This window comes from Toxorhynchites rutilus, chromosome 1, assembly GCF_029784135.1.
Source record: "Toxorhynchites rutilus septentrionalis strain SRP chromosome 1, ASM2978413v1, whole genome shotgun sequence".
Classification (NCBI taxonomy): Eukaryota; Metazoa; Arthropoda; class Insecta; order Diptera; family Culicidae; genus Toxorhynchites; species Toxorhynchites rutilus.
The window spans coordinates 43,419,111-43,438,664 of record NC_073744.1 but is presented as its reverse complement, the minus strand read 5'-3'; the positions used below and the strand labels follow the sequence as shown (position 1 = coordinate 43,438,664).

Here is a 19,554-nt window from a genome sequence, read left to right as displayed (position 1 = left end):
GCGCAAGTATTAGAACGCGCCGACCAAAACGCGGGCTGTCTGCGCCGATGACAGAAAATACACCGCTCTGCACTTGGCGCAAGTGGAGTACCAACTAATCTGCAATCTGCAGACAGTGAAGGAGAAGGTTGCAGCTTGGAAGCAGAAGGCAGTGCATGGTGTCCACCCCCATCAACTGGGCCGGCCACACGTCGACAAGGCCACTTCTCATCTGTGGCTAACGCGTGGTGAACTCTCTTCAGAGTAGAAGCCGACATGATAGCTATCCAGGACAGGATAATGCCGACGAGAAACTGAAGGCGGTACGTCTGGCATCAAGATGTTGACGACATTTGTCGGATGTGCCATCAATCAGGTACATAGAGCATATTATGGTAGGCTGTCCCGTTTTGGCTAACGCGGTCTACACCGAGCGCCACAACAATGTGGCCCGCATTGTATATCAAAAGCCGACCTGCAGGTGCTAAGGGCAACCTCAGCCCTTGTCGGTCATCCTTAGCACCTGCACGATTGTTCTACAATTCCTCAGTCGGGACTAGAAGGCACGAGCATGCAGATACGTGCATTCCGCAGAGCCTAGTCCCACTTTGGGATTCAGAAGCCCGGGGGAAGGTAAATATCCGGGCTCGGTTCGCCTAGTTAAGAAGTGAATAAGTCGACGAAAAAAAAGTATATTGTGAATCGATAGAATCTTGTCGAATCGAGGTTCTTTCTCGAACGTCATGTGTTGCGAACTGCACATTTTGAAACGTTACCAAAGCAAAACATCAGGAATGCAACGAGCAAAACAAACAGCTTGGAACATGCCGACAGCTTCCACCCGACTGTATCTACAATTAAACAGCAAAATAGAGCTAACGAACAAAATTCAGTTCGACTAGAATTACATAATGGGACCCAATATTTAATCTAAAAAATTCAAATTTCTCATTCATCAATTCATCACTGTTGTCCTATTCATGACTATATTTTTTGAAAGAAATCCGCACAATTAATTCACATTACTTTTCATAGTTTAAAAATAAAAATAACAAATTCTGTTTTTATTGATTTTCGAAACGTTATGCCGGATGTGCCAGCATTTTCAGTTGAACAATGATATGTCTAGAGAAAACATTGTTGAAATTGTCACTAGTGACAGTTTTTTGCTTTATTACAAGTTATGGTTATAAAATAAATTATTTGTTATAATATAAAATAACTAACAATCTGAAAGAAAATATGAAAACGGAAACTTTAATGAAGATATGTCTACTCTTATTCTTACAACGCATGATTTTTTTCTGAGGTTAGCATTATCACCTTATAAAATGATGACGGCAAAAGGAGGAGGGATATTTAATTCTAAGTCAGCTGGCGGTCATCTCCGAAATATATCAAACCACAACTTACCTCTCTCTCCTCCGATTCGCCAATTTACATAATATTATATGGTATGTATTTGAACAGACCGCAATTCCTAGGGAAAACAAAATATCCATTCATCCATTTATTAAGAATTTATTTGGATGCAACTTCAAACAAATTATTATCAAGCCAATGTCAGTCTTGCGTTAACCTTGCGGTTATAGCTGCAGATTTTAAGAACGACATCCTTCAACAACTGAAAGGTCAGGGTTAAGTTTTCATGAAATCCCGTTCGCAGGCTATCGACCGCTCCAACCATGTTAGGATGAAATGAAGAAGTTCAGGATTTGTTGAGAAATATAGAGTTTGCAGACAACTCTTTGGGCTTATGAGGACAACATGATTTTGCTAAGAAACTACGGTGTGTGACATTTTTAGAACTGTTTTTTCAGTTTACTCGTTTCAAGCAGTCTCAACTGATCACTGAGAAATGTTTTTGAGCCACTCAGGTGTTTTGTTAATTTCTGTCGGGGTATCGCAGAACGAATTTTAATGAATATTTTGAAACTTTAGGACAAAACCTAAAACGTTACATAGGGGTTTTTGAAAAATCGAAAAATTGCCAAAATGGCGGTTAAAAATGGTTAAAAATGAGTTATTTTTCATGAAAAATCGCTGAAGCTCATAAAAAAAATATAAAAATTAGATATCAAAAAACGGCTTTAAATAATTCTTTTTACATACTGATAAAAACGCCCCGGGTGTCAACTGGTTGAGGAGATCCTGAGACATTGATACTACCTGCCGAAAAAACATGGTTTCGAGAAGAACTCGTTTAAAAACTCGTACAGCAATGCCAGTACTGGAATATTGTGCGGCTCAATTACTGGATCAAGTGCATCGGAAATCCCGATGAGAATGTCTAATGCATTCCCAAGAAGAATGATCAAAATCGTCTAAAGAAGAAGCCGGTTGGAGAGGCTTATTGTTGCGCATTTCATTGAGCTCGCAAACAAGAGAGCGAAAGCTCACTTAACGGGAAGCTCTTGTACAATATCAATGCCGGTCTCAGCTCCAAAAGAAACTTCTGTGATATGATTTATTTAAGTCATATTTCGATATCCATAAATGAACCATATTTTATATATTTTCTTATTTTGTAACAGTTTTATTTTTCATTCGAAAATAAAAACAGGGTATTATAGGAGGGGGACACCCTAGTAACCCGTCCCGGATGTCACCTGGTCACGCTACGCCACTGGCTCGTTGATAACAACCTGACAACAACAACAGCCGTGAAATTCGAAAAAGCATAGTGAACAGAAGTCGCTCCTACTATGAGCTCCGCAAATCCACTGGGTCACTAAATGTGACGGTTGGAAAGCGTAAGGAGAAGAGATACGTGGTCTGTCGTACTGTCGCTCTGTGATCTTAAAATTGATGTCACAACATACAGTCTATCGCAAAATTAAGTATACACCTCATGCGGCTTTGTTATTTTTGAGTTTTTCAGTATTACAAAGTAAATAATAAAATTGATCCATTTTACTTTTACATCCATTTTACTCTCATGTAGTGATAAGAAAAAAAAATTTCATGTTTCTACTTCATATTTCATATACAAACAAAAAATCTCCATAAAAACGTGGCAAAATTGAGTGTACAGTTTAAGTTTTTCTTGAAAAGAAAATTAAAATCAGTTCAGGACAGATAACAAAAATCAATCCCCTAGTATCTGGTATGGTCCCCCTTTGGCGTCCAGCACTTTCTGCAAGCGCCGTGTCGAGATTTCTGAACACTGTCGACGGAAGTGCCTCCCAGATTTCCGTAATCGTCGTTTTGAATTCCGCTTTGTCCCCTAGATTTTTATTCTTCAGATGGTTCTTTATTTCCCGCCATAGATATTCAATAGTGTTGAAGTCCGGTGATCGCGGATGTGTTTTGAGTTGATTGGGACATTATAAAGCAGATATTCTCGCACGATGAGGTCAGTTTGTTTCGGCTCATTATTCTGTTGAAAGTGGTAATCACGAGGGAGACCCAATTTCAGAACGGGAGACTGCAGGTCACGGTTCAGGAAGATCAATTTAGCCGTTTTGTCCATCGCCGAATCGATAAACTCCATGGTTCCAGATCCAGATGCCGCCAATGTACCATACATCATCTGACTACCGCAGCCGTGTTTTACTGTGGGAACCAAATGCTGAACCTGGAGCACCGATACTGGTTTTTTCCACACCATCTATCTTCCATCCGATTCAAAGAGATTGGTTTTCGGCTTATCCGTATAGAAGACCTTGTTCCAGATTCCTTCGTATTTCCACTTGTTTATGCTTTTATTTGCTGTAAAGTGAGTTCTTCCGACTATATCTGCTATTTCCTGCAATGTATTTCCACGACAGCTCATATTTATTATCATTGTACGTGTAACAATATCTATTCATTTCCTCTAACTTGCCATTTTGATAATAAAATGCAAACATCAATAAAAAAAATACAAACCAACACTGCCCAAGCAATGGTTAAGTGCTTGTGATACACTGATGAAAAAAGTACGCTAATTCGCAAAGAAACTTACAAGAATAATTTGTTCGGAGATATTTTAGGTGTACACTCAATTTTGCGATGCCTAGAATAGATTGTTTTCATTTTTTAAGAATAAACAATTAGCAGAAAACTTTTATCGTAATTTATTGCACGTACAGCTAGGACAATGTGTGAGTAGAGACGTCGGTTAATCGTTCGATTAATTCAAATAATCGAATATCTGAAGTTATAATCGGTTAATTTTGTATCGAATAATTTGAAATCAAAATATGAATACATCGAATAATTGTCACTGTAATCGCGATTAATGAAAGAAGGAATCTTTCTCAAGGTTAATGCATTTTTAGGCTAAGAATTAGGCTGTATAATTGTTTTTATCCAACCATCTAACATCGACAACCCGATAGACCACGCGACCAGAATGACAACGTGATACGTGATTATTTCAAGAAATAAATATTCGTTCGATTGATCGAACATTGAAAGACAATTATTCGAATAAATCGAATATTGAAAAATGCCCCAACGATTAATCGATAATCGAATAAATGAAAAATGTAGACATCACTACGTGTGAGTAATAAATATGCATCAAAAGAATCAATGTATTCAAAATATTTCATACAAAATAAATGGAAAGTATCGTCAAGTAGCATTTGTACACTCAATTATGCGATAGACTGTACGATGGATGATTGAAACAGTCCCTTGGGTGGAATAATCGGATGAAGTACGAAAACCATTTGAGCAGAAGGTACGTTTAGTAAACACTATTCTGTTTATTTACAGGAAAAAATTATCACTAACTATCGGGGGGAGGGTGAATGTTGAATTATAACAAAGAAAATACAGTTTGAACATAAATCGTAGGGACAGCTTCATATTGTGTATTCTTAGAAGTACTTATTCGTGTGTATAATGTTTCTCACGAGTTGTAGTTACATGCCGATTCAATGTATCCTATTTGTTAATCTAACATAATCGAACAAAAAAAAACCTTTGCTCAGAAAGGATTTCCAAAAAACGCTTTATTGTTGCTGCGTGTGTGGTATTTTTCGAGCTTCTGCCCGTTCTGTACTTATTAACATTGTGATAAATTATACCAGTATCCCATTCACTAAACTTTTGGTGTTTATTTGAACGTAGTTGAACCAATTTGTTTTGTTTTTCTCTCAATGATGAAGATTGTAAGCAAACAGAGGTTTGTATAATGTGCGTGCAAATGTAAAGCGCAGGTGTTGTATTGTCATGTGGACAGCATTAGACAATGGATTTTTACTCGTTTAAGTACCATATCTTCAATCTCTTTACGTATTGTGCCGATAGTTGCAAAATGATGACGATTTTAAATATTGTCGTTTGTAAAACTTTAAGTACGTACAACGAAATAAAATGTGCAAATTTGTATTCAGTACAATGCCTTGTTTTTCTCCCAAAATACTTTTTTACAATTGCACGCACAATTTTTTTTTTTGGTTTGTTTGCTTTTGTGTATTTTATTTTGTTTTTAAGTGGTTGTGTTAAGTTTAAAAATAATTATAATCGTATCACAAGTGTACTATCTTGTATCACAGAAGTATTAAATGAAGATACTAAAATTGAAACAAAAATGGTATTACTGCTATATCTCTCTGACACTGAATAACACTGGAGGTTCGTTTATGTCTCATTATATGCAATACGTTTTTGCTCAAGTAAATCTGTTTTTAACGGCCAGACCAATTTCAAATTGCTAAAATTATAACGACATTAAATCAAATCACAAACTATTTTTTTTACAACATAATTCTACTTAATACGATGAACGATTTTTTAAGTAACCAATCAAAACAAAAATAACGTAAATAGTGCTCTAAAATTACAGTTTTGTTCTTTTTTTAATTTTTTTTTTGTTCCAAATTATTGTTTCTATTACGTTTTGTTATTTTTTGCTTGCTCGCTTTACCATGACAGCACTGAGGCACGAATGCGTTGATATAGTTCATAAATGAAGCAGAAATAAGTATGCGGACACATAATTGAATTCGTAAACCTAAATTTTAGTTAAATGTGGATTACTTAGTTGGTTGAGCTACTTCTGATACGTCTAATTTTACAGGACTATTCCCACATAATGCCATATCAGCCAAAAAAGTGGTTCTAACGGCTGGAACTATTTCGGAAAGCAAGAGATGAATGCAAAGTGATGAGGAATCTATATTGAGAAATAAATACAGCTGTGCCCAAAAAACGATTGTTTTCATTAAAAATTCCGGGACTTTTCAGTCCATATATTATTTCATACGACATTTTATGTGGCATTCGAATAAAGCTTTCTTCCGTAGTGTTTTCACAAACCGTTTCCCTAACCCACTTAGTTACCAAACGGTCGCACTATACACCATAGATTCGTCCTGACTTCACCGATTAGTTTGACGAAGGCTAAATTGACAGCAAAATAATGACCCGCGGATCATATTTTCTAGCCTGTTCTAATCTGATAGTGATTAGACACCAGACATCGACATTGTACATCTTTCATAGCGGATATGATGGCGAACATCCCGAAATCGTGCTTTAATGCGAAAAGCTGAGATTGTGTTATTTGTTTTCGTACGACTCAATACATTCATCACATTCAAATGAGAAGGAATTGCTTTCGTTAGGCAATGAACCCTTTTCGGATCTCAATTGACGACGTAAATCAATCACCTCTGTTCTGTGCTTCGATCGATTCGAAATATTTCGAGCGACTTGATAAAATTCCATTTTGTATTCCGTTCGAGTGGTTTTTGCATTTCGTTCGAACTGCTTCCCTTCAAGCATTAAATGGGCAAAACGTTCGAAATAGGGAAAGCGAAAATATAACTCGAACGAAATAATGGTTTCGAACGAAATGCAAGTCCGGCGGAGGGGAAGATTCGGGGTGAATATCAAGCGACCGAGCAATGGTATTCTTTGTCATTTTCGTTGGTTTCTTTCGATTGAGTTTGAATTTTCATCGCACTGCACATGCACATTACGTTGCGCGGATAAACATCGGTTGTTTGTAATCATGGTAGTATTCCTTGATTTCAGAATATTTACTTGAACATTCTAAAATAAAATATGAAGCAAAGTGTAAAAAATTGATATAAAAAATTGAATATATATATATATATATATATATATATATATATATATATATATATATATATATATATATATATATATATATATATATATATATATATATATATAGTAAATATTATCTTTCAACCCACCTTATGACAACCATTACAGGGATATTGGAATGTTTTAACGCAATCCGCGTCTTTGTTTACTTTTCCTTGTTCCGTGAAATCAAGACAAACATTTTTGCGCGCCGACTCAATCAGTCCGAAAACACTATTTTTTCAAAAATATCACCAAAATTCAGACGACACTCAGGTTCTCAAATAGGGATAATCAATCAAGTGTAGTGGTTTTGGAAACTGCACTGAAAAATCTTTTCCCGTATAGCATCGAGCATTTAAACTCACTCCATGATTTTTCAACCCTGAGGTAAGTTGAAGCCAGTGAAATCGACTATTTTTTAAACATTGCTGCAAATGCCAGACGTTATTTGTCGGTAATTGCTGTATAAATGAATGATGATAAATTAACAAAATAAGAATCAATCATATTTCGTTCCTCAGTATACACAGATATTTTTTTTTTTCTGTATTATAGTGACTTTCAACTCATTTGGCTGGTTCGTCACTTATACTTCCATTTTTGGAAGAATGTCGGGAGTGAGAATTGAACTCGTGACCTTTAGCGTGAGAGGCATGGATGTTACCACTACGCCAGATCGCCTCCTCATACACAGATATGATACAAGTATAATTTGTTAATTTTACAACTAGGGGTTGTTCAAATATTACATAACGCAATCTTGTTTACTATTTTCGACTCCCTCTTCTCTACATAACATGTAACGCCATTTGCAAAAAAATTTTGAGATTTAGTTGGATTTATTCCTAAACAAGTTTCCACAAGCCATCTGCTCCTCCCTTTTTGAGTGCGTTACGTAATATTTGCATATTTGAATGATTCCATAAACCTCATTAGTGGCCGTTTCGAGTGGCTCTACTCTGCCATGAAAGCATCTAAAATAGTATTCATGATGTTATTGTTTCGTATATTAATTCCTAGTATGTAGTGTCCACGTGTACCAAAACCCTTTTTTCCAAATTTTTATGTGTCATTCTTTCAATTTAGTGTTCCATAAATCAGTTGTGATAGTTCGAGAAGCAAAAATGCATATTAAACCCATGATCAGAGATGCCAACCTTCCTGATTTTTCAGGATTTCCCAGAATTTTCAACACGTTCCCTGATATCCTGACAAACATTCAATTTTGCCTGATTTTGCCGGAATGATCCTGATTTGCCCTGAATTTTGGTGATTTTGTATTTTTTATTCCATCGAATTGAAATTTATCCGTCATAAATATACTGCCAATGTTTCCCTAGTTGAAAAATGCTCTCCGATTCGCACTTGCACAATGCTTTCTTTTTATTACGTTTACCATCTATTAATTCCGAGGCAATTCGCTTTATTGGAAGTACATTTTACATTGTACAGTAATCGTTCGCTAACTGGTCCTGGTTTAACTGGTCTGCTGTTTAACTGGGCGAACGCTAACTGGTCCTTGGACCAGTTAAAAAGCACAATTTCGTAAACAATCGACGCCATATTCAAATGGAAGATTTGCTGTGAGGGGCATTCGAATGTAATTTTAAATGTTATGAAAGTTGACATTATTTTCGCACGACAAAAACATTGATTAAACTACAGAAAAATAATTTTCTCAAATCATATGTCATACCTGTTGTCGCACTCAATGCGAAACTTCCATTGGAATCCTTTTGTTTATCCAATTACAGGAACAATGCGAATCAAACAATTCATTGAAGTTTCCCTCGATTTTATTTGACGTTTAACATGCCGGACCAGTTAAAACGCGAATGTCGATAAGTGGTCTTCCCTTTTCGCCCAGTTAGTGAATGTTTACTGTATATATTAAAGCGTGATGTGGGCTTGAATGAAAGAAAGATACTCTATCAGATTAGCATGTCCGAAGGCAGTGTACATGGAAGAAAAGGGAAATTTCCTTCATAATTTTCATTTTATGAGTGCGTTTATTACACTTGAAACATCCTTTGTGATTTTCACTTAACAATGACAGAACATGGAACTCAATGCTGTTAACACGATTTGAATGAATCCACTTCAGAATATTACATCAAGGATGACAGCAGCACAGATATTTGGTTGATTTTATATGTATGATATATAGTTTTATATGATTCAAAGACCATATGAGAATATGTAATATGTGTTCCATTAGGGCACTACCAAACTACATGTATCTTGTCCAACACAACACATTATTTTGGAGTCTGGCCGGAAGGTATTATCCCACCAGCTATACGAACCGGGTATTGCACCTACAGATTTTCACAGGTTTAGGTCCCTGTGAAATTGTCTCAGGGGAAAAACCTTGGACGCCATAAAAATACCTTGAACAGGTTTCGACGAGAAAGCAAGCATGTTTTGGGAGGATATAATGTTTAATTATGCATATATAATTGAATAAATGTATGTCTGCCTATTTGAATGATGCTTTTGTTTTCCCAAAAATCGGCAGAACCTTTCCGGGCAACCCAATTATACTGATTTATCCTGATTTTTATTTTCATTCTTCCTGATGTTTGAAAATTATAGTCGGCAACTCTGCTCATGGGACGGCGCCAGTGGTTGTATGGTTAGCGTAACAGCCTCACAATCCGATCGGCCTGGGTTCAATCCCAGCTGGCGTCGTTGGGATTTTCTGAGGCGAAAAATCTCTGGTTACGTCTTCCTTCGGAGCGGAAGTAAAAGAAGTTGGCCCGGCTCATGAGTTGTTGAGTCTGATAGGTAGGAACAGGTGGAGTCGCCTCCCGGATGTCGGTGATTGGCACTAAAGTGGCGGAAATAGGCCGACGAAAAATAAGCGAAGAAAAAAAAAAAAAAAAAAACTCTGCTCATGGTTCCGCGTTTCAACTTACCCCGCTCTACGGACAAGTTGAAACAATGCATATGAAAACTAAACATTTCTGAAATTGATATTTTTCGAAACATCCAGTGTGAATTCCTATTTTTTATCGAAAGTCATCTGTTGTACCTTGCATATGCTGCAAACAGATTTCAATTTAGGGGTGTGGTGATTTTTTTTAGATAACTTGCAAGTTGAACTTGGAAAAAATCGTTTCAACTTGCCCCGATGTAACGATGTAATGAATTTCTGTCTGATTATTATGGACTTGGAAATTACTGAATCGATCGACATGAAAGTTTGTATGTAGGGGTTTTGGGGGCGGAGAAGGTTCTTATGATATTTCGAGACCCCTCCCCCCTCTCTAAGGGGGAGCTGCCATACAAATGAAACAAAAATTTCTGCATAACTCGAGAACTAATGAAGCAAACAGAATCAAATTTGATGTGTGGAGATTTTAGGGGGCACGAAACGTGGTGGTTCGACACTCCTCCCCCCTCTTTGAAGGGGGCTGTTATACAAATGAAACACAAATTTCTGCATAACTCGAGAACTAATCAAGCGAACGGAACCATGTATTCAATGTGAGAGAGAAACGTGTTACTTGCAAGTGATTGAAAAATTTTGAACGAGAATTGTGTCTGAAAATAGTTTGATTTTATAATGACGAGTTTTGGTAGAAGTACTAGGAAATTTATGGTAAACGGAAATTGTAAGTGGTCAATCAGAAGATCAATCAATGAACAGTTCTGCGATCGGACCCATGAACGTTAGCTTAGTAAGAAAACGTGAATGTTTGAAGGTATTGGATAACAAAAAAAATCCGGAGCGAAGTTTGCCGGGTCAGTGAGTTACAGCTCAGAAGTTCCAGCTCATCTAGTACACCGGCGAATGTCTCTCCGCACAGAATGCTTATTTATCCTTTCCCTCTGCTGAACACCTAGAAATAAACTATAGGACACTTGATTCACGAGATATTTATCTGAACGTGGCACTTCTCATAGATTAAACGTTGACGGAAAAACATAATACAAGAGTATTGGACATCACATCCGCGTCAACTGATTTGTGTACGTATATTGGAAATGCTTCATCTACCTATACAGTGCATTCGTGCCACCGTGCTGAAGTTAAGAATGTATCATGTATCGTTTCATGATTCAATGTGCCGACCAATCTTAAATTTAATTTATTGAGGATTGACACAAACGACAACGATTTTTTTGAGCTCTTTTTAGTTCTAATTTTGAAAATCGTGACAATTGTTGTTGTTGAAACAGAGCTAGGTTGTCTTGCGAACGCCTCAAGACGCCTACATGATTTTCGAATGAGTAACTTACCTCAGAAACACTATGTATTTCGTCGTCAGGCCTAGTTTAATCCAAAATTGGGCCACTGCCCAAAATGTGTCACTGTTCACTTGGTTTGATCATTTTGAAGCGCGCAGCATTCACTCTTCCCTAAACTACCGGCAACTAGTTTTTTTCCCGTAGCGAACCTAACTTCAATTATTTCATCCTTTCTGTTGGCATTTCTTAATTCATCTGCCGCCGTTTCGTTATATGAAATCTGAGATTTTCTTAGAAATTATTAACGATGCACAGGAGTCATCATCTCATCTATTTATGATCTCGTTAGCGTGTACACCAAGAGTCTCGTGTCTCCTCAGCTCACATGTTCAGTGTCCGGTTTATTTTCATTGTATAAATAGAAATACTAAATATATAGATGATACAGATGGTCAAAATGCAAAAAGTATGTGTGTTATTATGATGAATGTTCGAATACAAAAGGTATTCAAAACTGATTACAGATTGCATTTTGATATTGTTTTTGTTTTCTTTTCGCGAACATGGAAACAATCCAACCGTTATGGCCATGACACGTGACATGTGTATATTTACAGGTTTACACAAAAAGATGCGGATAGAAGCTAGTTCCTTTTGGTGCAACCACCCTTTCGCACTTTGACAAATACTCACACAATCACCAATTACAGGATCGTCTCTTCCGATATCATCTCACTTATTAAAATAATAGCGTTGATTAAAACTAATATCACAATGGCATTGATTAAGGATTAAATTACAATGTTACATTTGCCCCATCTGTTTCCGGTTTAATACTATTTTTCCGTTCAGTACTCTCGCTGGTTTGCAAGATTTGTTCCTTAATAATTCAATTTGTTCGTCGTATCTGCTGTTGCAGAACGTTGTCTCGGGTCAATTTGTCTTTTGCGTGAGTACTCTCAGTTTGCTTTTTCCTCTAAAGTCACTCTTGCACACGGTGGGAAGGCTCTTTGTGAAACTGGCTCAGAACGCCTGAATATCATCAGCGTACATGAATAAACCGTATCAGCTATACAGATGAGTGAACACACATCCAAATTCAATAAAACCGATGTAAACGATATTCGACGTTCGAATTTGTTTGACTAAAAATTTGAATAAAAAATGCTTATCTTATCGTAATTAGCGTAATAATTGTAAAACTTTTGTGATATGTTTGTAATTCAGAAATAGCCGAAATCTTCATGATATGATTTTGAAGATTGTTTCGCTCTTTTATTGATAAGAAATTGGACGCACCAGCTATGTATACTAATTTAAAGTGGCTCTTGCCATTCCTCGTACGAATTGACTTCGTATATTGTATGTAAAAAAGAATCTACATCCTTGTCTATACCCGAAAACAATGTAAAAAAATATTGACATAAGCGCCCAGATATCAAGTGATTAAAAAATGTATGACGAACAGCTTCGTTTCTAATCAATCGGTAACTGCATTTAATTTCAATAAATGTTAGAAAAAAAGCTAATATAAACTTTAGCATTAGAGTAAAGTTCAGATTAGAATATTCAAATCGTAGAAAATTCGGCCAATCATCTACGCTGGGTCCAATAAGCACACTTCGTTCAACGATGCAAACAGTGAGAGCCATACACACACAACGCTACCCAATTCTTCCATATTTTTTCCAATCATACGCATAGTTTTACTCTAAAACAATAGCTTCTATCCTCACCAATGGAACCTGCATTCTATTTTTTTCATCGTTTTGTTTGTCCATAGGTAGTACAATTTGTCTCCTATACCGATTTTACATTTCTCTACATTTTCCACTGTATTCCCTTAATAATATTCTTGTTTTTGTCCGCATTTAAAGAAGGCACATCAATTACTTCTCGCTTCGATTAAAAGAAAAAATAATTCATAAGATCGAAGTCACTTCATAATAATCCAGACATCTGAATCACGTGAAGAGGAAGACACATTACTCCTAGAGCATACCTAGAACCTGGAACAGTGCCATCCATCCACAGGGCCTCTGATGGTAGAGTCACTCATTTCTAAACAACAGGCTCACCTTATTCGTTCAGATCAACCACTCAACAGTTTTCCGTTCCGCCCAAGTCTGCTACTGAGGTTGCGTGTATCCTGGTCCTTGTTGATGAGGATGATGCTGTTGCTGTTGTTGAGATTTTGGTACCGATTCGGTCATCTCCGCCAGCGAGTCCATTGATCGTATCGAGTCTTGCGATGTCAGCGAGGAAGTTTTAAACATACTGGTAAGCGAATCGCGTGCCAGCTGACCGAGATGACTAGTTTGCAAGATGCCGGTTTGTATGGGTGATCCTTCCGCCATGCCACTGCTGATACTGATTCCGCTACTATTAGTTGTGGTGCTACCTGTGGTAGCTCCTAACAAAGTTGACGGAAGCTGTGACGGTGGTGTCTTGTTGAAATCTCCCGAACTACTGCCCCCGCCGCCACCATACTTGCTAGTTAGGGTATCTATATCATCCTCAGATTCATCATAATCGTCTCCAAGGCGAAATATGACCTTCGGATGAGGTGTCACGACAGTTGTTGCGGTACTGGCCGAAACGGGAGTTATCGCAGGAACTGTGTGTTGGGGAGATTGCATTGGTGTTACGAGCAATTTGTTGGTGATTGTGTTCTCTGGGGAAATGTTTTCCTTAATCTCCGCCTTCAATTGCGTTGGTATGTTCTCAACACAGTACGTCGCTATCTGAGGCGACTGTTGAAAGTGTGTCATCTGTTGGAGTTGTGGGGTTATAGTGTTCTCCGGTGAAATGTTAACTTTCAACACTTTCTCCTCATCTTTCGACGATTTTGTCCATTGGAACAAACCTCCCATAGGACTTTCTTTGCGCGTGGGAGCTTGCGACGATACATTCTCTTTACCTCCAGCTGATGCTCCTATCATGGGAATCACGCACTCTGAATTCGGTGGACTCGATCTGCTCGATGAGAACAAATTGCTCGGACTGAATATGGCTAGTAACTTTTCGATAGCGGGAGAATACCCGCTACTAGCGCTACCCCCGCTAGCACTACCGGTGGTTATTGATGAGGTACCGTCTGTCTTGGGGTGGTTACCTAAGGATGCTATCCACGAAGTTTTCCGCACTCGGGCTGGTTTATCCGCTGGTTTTCCTGCTGTAGCTATATTCGTGTGATAGTTTGGAAACGGTTAGTTCTAGTTTAAATGGAATTGGGAGCACAGCAAACATGTTGATTACGTTTTGTAGTACGACATCTTAAAGAATTATTCGACATGCACCCCAACGATGGTGTTTTATCATCCAAATTGAAACATAAAAAGCAGCACAAATTCAGAACAAAACAAAACCAATACTGGAAGCAATGCGATATGTTAAAAAAAACTGCATGTACATTTCAGAGCAATTGATTATTGCACAATAATATTTCATAATTAAATAATAATAATATAATGAAAAATCTATCAGATGGCGTCAGTAACTTGTATCTGTTATACAAATGCGACTGGGTTACGATCGGTGTCGTTGGAAAGATAAAATTTCATATTAAACGCAGCTCTCAGATAGTTTTTTTTCAATTCTACAGAGCGCCCATTCCTTAGATATACCGTTCTGTCTCAAATTTCAAACACTTAACCCATTAACGACCAAGCTGTAAAAAATATTATTTTGACGGAAGCATTTGTGTTTGATTCCGATTATTGATGCTGAAGAAACCCAATGCTAAAGAATTATTTTTTTCCAGTCTTAAATTTTCCGGGAAATGACTGTTCGTAAAATCGAACATTGGCCGAAACTTCCGAAAATCACTTCAATTAGCAAATATACGGTATTCATAAATGCACCAATTTTACATTCCAGGACGAACAAGCACAGGATGATGGAGGTCTCTAAGTATAATCCTAAATTTATCCTCCTAAAGGTAGATGTGACATTCCTTATTTCATGTAATTTAACTTATTACTGGCAGGCTTTTTCTTTTAAACAAACCATCAACCATATTTTTATTGTTGGCCGTGGAGGAATGTCAATGCTTAAGAATTATTTCTTCCCAGTACATCGTAAAATCGTAGTATCAAAATCCTGGAAAAAATAATGGCATAGAACAGGCAAGGTGCTCCGAGGGAAATTCGTGCTCCGCGAAGTTATAGTAAATGCTCCCACTTGAAAACCTACCTTCAAAAAATTCTTTAATTTAATTTCACAGGGCATATAGTGTTTTATTTTGATTACTCCGGGTCAGATGTCGTGTAACTGCCGCAATAAACCGCGATATACAGTAAACATTCGGTAACTGGGCGAAAAGGGAAGACCAGTTATCGACATTCGCGTTTTAACTGGTCCGGCGTGTAAAACGTCAAATAAAATCGAGGGGAACTTCAATGAATTGTTTGATTCGCGTTAATCATGAAATTGGATAAACAAAAGGATTTCAATGGAAGATTCGCATTGAGTGCGACAACAGGTATGAAATATAATTTGAAGAAATGATTTTACTGTAATTTAATCAATGTTTTTGTCATGCGAAAATAATGTCAATTTTCATAACATTCCAAATTACATTCGAAGCCCCTCACAGCAAATCTTCCATTTGAAAATGGCGTCAATTGTTTACGAAATTCGGCTTTTTAACTGGTCCAAGGACCAGTTAACGTTCGCCCTGTTAAAAAGCAGACCGGTTAAACCAGGACCAGTTAGTGAGCGATTACTGTAGTTGTTCCTAGTCAATGCAAATAGGATTTGTTTTATTGTTCAAGAAATGCAGGTGCTCCGTCAAATGTGTTTTGCTATGAAAAGTGCTCTGCCCTAAAAAAAATCTGAAAACCCCTGGTATAGAGGGTTGGGAGGTTATTATTTGGTCCGGCGGAAGAATATTCACACCAGCAATCTCATTAGAATCCTCGTTACACGTACTGATCATTTCCTCCAGCTCCTCCACAAACGAAAATTCTACGGACCGTCATCAACTAAGGTTACTACGGACAGAATATCATACAAATTTTCTATAAATTTGCTAAATTAATCGATATTTGCAAACATTCACAATTGAAAATGCAAACATAAATGAAAAACCATCCGTCTTCCAATGTAAACAAACCAAAATGCACTGCGCTTGTTGACCATTAAATTGTGTCTCATTACTCAGAACGGTACTATTTTGCGAGAGTTATTTGATCTTTGAATGCAATAGAGCCTTCCTTCCACTTTACCAAAATAGAAATTTATTTACAAGTCTCTATTAATGGAAGAAAACTAACAATATTTTCAGTTATATTTGACTCAAATTCCGAACAGCATTCTTGTCACTGATTCATATAAGAACTGTATCGAAAATTGTGATGATGTGTTGTGTTTCATCATGTGTTAGTAACTTGTATTATGATTCTACTGAAAAATAGGTGAACTTGTTTTAGCGTGTATGCAAGCAAAAGTTTGTTTACATGTCAACAAAAGTTTGTGCAATCGATTCATTTTGTTTGAATTGTTCGTTTTCACTATGACTAGAATTGATCGTGAGACAAGAAAGAAGATTCTGCACACGTAGTGTACTGAAAAGTGTACTACCTTCAACCAAATCGCAAAACGGTTAAAAATGCACCACACAAGTGTGAAAAATGCCATCCACAAGTATGACAACGAGTTCTCCTCGAATTATATGTCTAGATCCGGTAGAAAACCTGGTTCAGGAACTCCTTGAAGACATACAAAAAACGGAAGGTGCCTGAGAAAGCCGCAGAACAACAATCTCGAGCCAAAACAAGGGCACGAAAACTGTATAACCTGCTACTGGACAACAGCAACCAGTGCATCCTGATGGAAAACGAAACATACGTCAAACAGTATTCAAAAACACTTCTAGGCAATTCTACACGAAATCAGCGGATAGGGGAGTGGACGATGCCGAAAGCATAATTGCGCTTAGAAATAATGAGTTTTAATATGGCAAGCTATTTGTACTCTTAAAAACAAAGAAAGAAGAAGAACTTGTGGTCTGCGGTCCCCTATTTTTTCACAAAAGGTACAATCAATGCTCAAATTTACAAAGATGAATGCTTGAAGAAAAGATTGTCGCCCCTCTAGAAAAAGCATCAGACTCCTGCTCTCTCCTGGCCGGATTTGACATCTGCACATTACGCTAAGCCAGTATACAGTGGTTCCACCCAATAATAGCCAATTCGACGAAACATCAATCCACCAAATTATCCAGAGCTCCGACCAATAGAACGCTACTGGGCGATTGTGGAAAAGATCTTCTAGAAGGAACAATTTCTCAAATCATGGAGGAATTCAGGAAAAATGGACAACAGCATCCAGGAAATGCACAACAGCTACTGCGCGAAATTTGATGAAAGGTCTATCCTCAAAAATGCGTTCGTTCTATAGAGGATCATATTTTGACTTTGTTAGTCACACTATTGTTTCACATAGTACGGATCTTCAATAAACCAAAAACAAAAATTTAAACAATATTTGCGTTTTATTTTCACTGTTGCTGAAGGCTTTTCGATACAGACCTTATTCCGAACACTTCTTCTTTTATTGACACTAACGTTCCTAGTGGAACTTTCCCGTTTCAACATAGTATTACTCGCATCATTTTTTTTCAGCACAAGCAAACCTTTTTTTGTACAAGGGATAGGGACCGCATAAAAAAATCGTACCAAACTTCACCAGTAGCTTTAAAAAATCTTGTTCGGCACACAATTTGAAAAAAAACTTTTTTGTTCGATAGATAAGGACCGCATAAAAAAGTTTCCCCCAAGAAAACAACTCGAATCCACGCCGTTCACTGTTCGATTTCCTTTTGTTTCCCTGCTTTGCGATGGGACAGTTTGCCTTTTCGGTTGCGCGTGATTGTATTGTGCTTTTAGTTGCATGTCTAAACTTGTTGCTATTAGAAATTATGTCATGCGCAACTTAGAGCAATTGATGGAAGGATGGGATTGATTTGAGAAATGGATAATTTGGACGCAAATATGCTTTTTTGCACTGAAATGCATATAAACCATCGAAAAAAACTAAATGGACGATAACTTTATCAAATATGCTTCTTTTAATATACCGCACAAGAGCTTGAGCTTGAGCTTGGGTAGACTGTACAATTCGTAGTTGCTTTCCGTGATTGACCTGAACCAACCAAATTGCACAAAGAACACACAGAATAACGCTTGGGACTAGCAAATCATTCTCGATGTGCAATTTTCGGCGATTCGAGCTTGAAATGGTCAATAACGACGCCGGCCACGTCCTTGCAGTCACCAGAGGCAGGGAAGGAATGTTAGTATGATATTCGCCGCCCGAAGGCCAAAAGGATCGCCTCTATAGCGTGGTTCCCTAGCGTTTATCATAGAAGGGATAGTTGTTAGTGGGAAGGGTGAAGGAAAATCAAGATTCACTGCGGTGAGTGATGTGATTATGTAAATGCGAACAATTGACCTCTCGACAAAACAAAAATCCGAAAATCTCATGTGTTACAACACGCGGCAGAGATTATCTTTAGGTATCCTGAGAAGGAAAACCTGTAAAATTGATACTTTTTTTTTATCATATATTATATTAATATATTCTAGTATTCATTGCAGGTACTTTTCATCGAAATTCAATCTCGGGAAACCTGAGAAGGTAACCGAGAAAGCTTCTCCAAGGTCAACCGATCCGGCGGTATGTTCCGTTATCCATCACACCTACTCTGGGCCTGATCACGAACGAGATGGAGTGTATATAACTTTGCATTGCTGGGCTCGTGATTAAGTAAACTATAATGAATATTCGTGTGCAGATATCCTTAATCGGTGGTTAGTTTCGCCAAAAAAGCAGATGATTATGTTGAAATTAAGAACATATTCAGCCAGAAAGATCAACCAACCCTCAGATATGATTTCGGGTACCTGAATGCTCTGCGGAGAAGTGAAATAAGTTATAAGAAAATTGATCGGAAACTAAGAAAATCCATCGATTGGCTAATTCATGGAAAATACAAGGAAGCATTCGAACGTGAGCTCGAGCCTCTGTGTCATGAATCTAGGTCCGAACAAGCTGATAATCCTTTCCTATTATTTTTTCGATTCAAAATTTAGTGGGAAAATCGCTCAATGAACATTGCGAAATAGGTGCTAGTCAGTTAAGCAATCTGCGTCACACAAAAGCTCTTGTTCGGTAAATAGCTTGCCTAGCTGTTTAACAATGTTCATGTTAGTTTTATGAAATATTTCGCGCTAATAGAAAGATTGCAACTATATTTAAATCATCTACAAGAACGTCGATTGATAATGAATCCGCTTCTGCTGCATAGAAGCTATGAATGTAAACAAA

At 37.5% G+C, this 19,554-nt stretch overlaps 1 protein-coding gene across 6 annotated transcripts in view; it reads right to left on the bottom strand.

Moving 5' to 3' along the window:
• Positions 1-4,626: 4,626 nt before the first annotated feature.
• LOC129763517 (uncharacterized) overlaps positions 4,627-19,554 on the bottom strand; it is a 53,370-nt gene continuing 38,442 nt past the window's right edge. For all 6 annotated transcript variants that reach the window (XM_055762659.1, XM_055762663.1, XM_055762658.1 and 3 more), the window contains one exon: positions 4,627-14,404. In XM_055762659.1, coding sequence (XP_055618634.1) covers positions 13,353-14,404 — 1,052 coding nt within the window. In that variant the 3' untranslated portion in view covers positions 4,627-13,352. The remainder of the gene's footprint in view (positions 14,405-19,554) is intronic.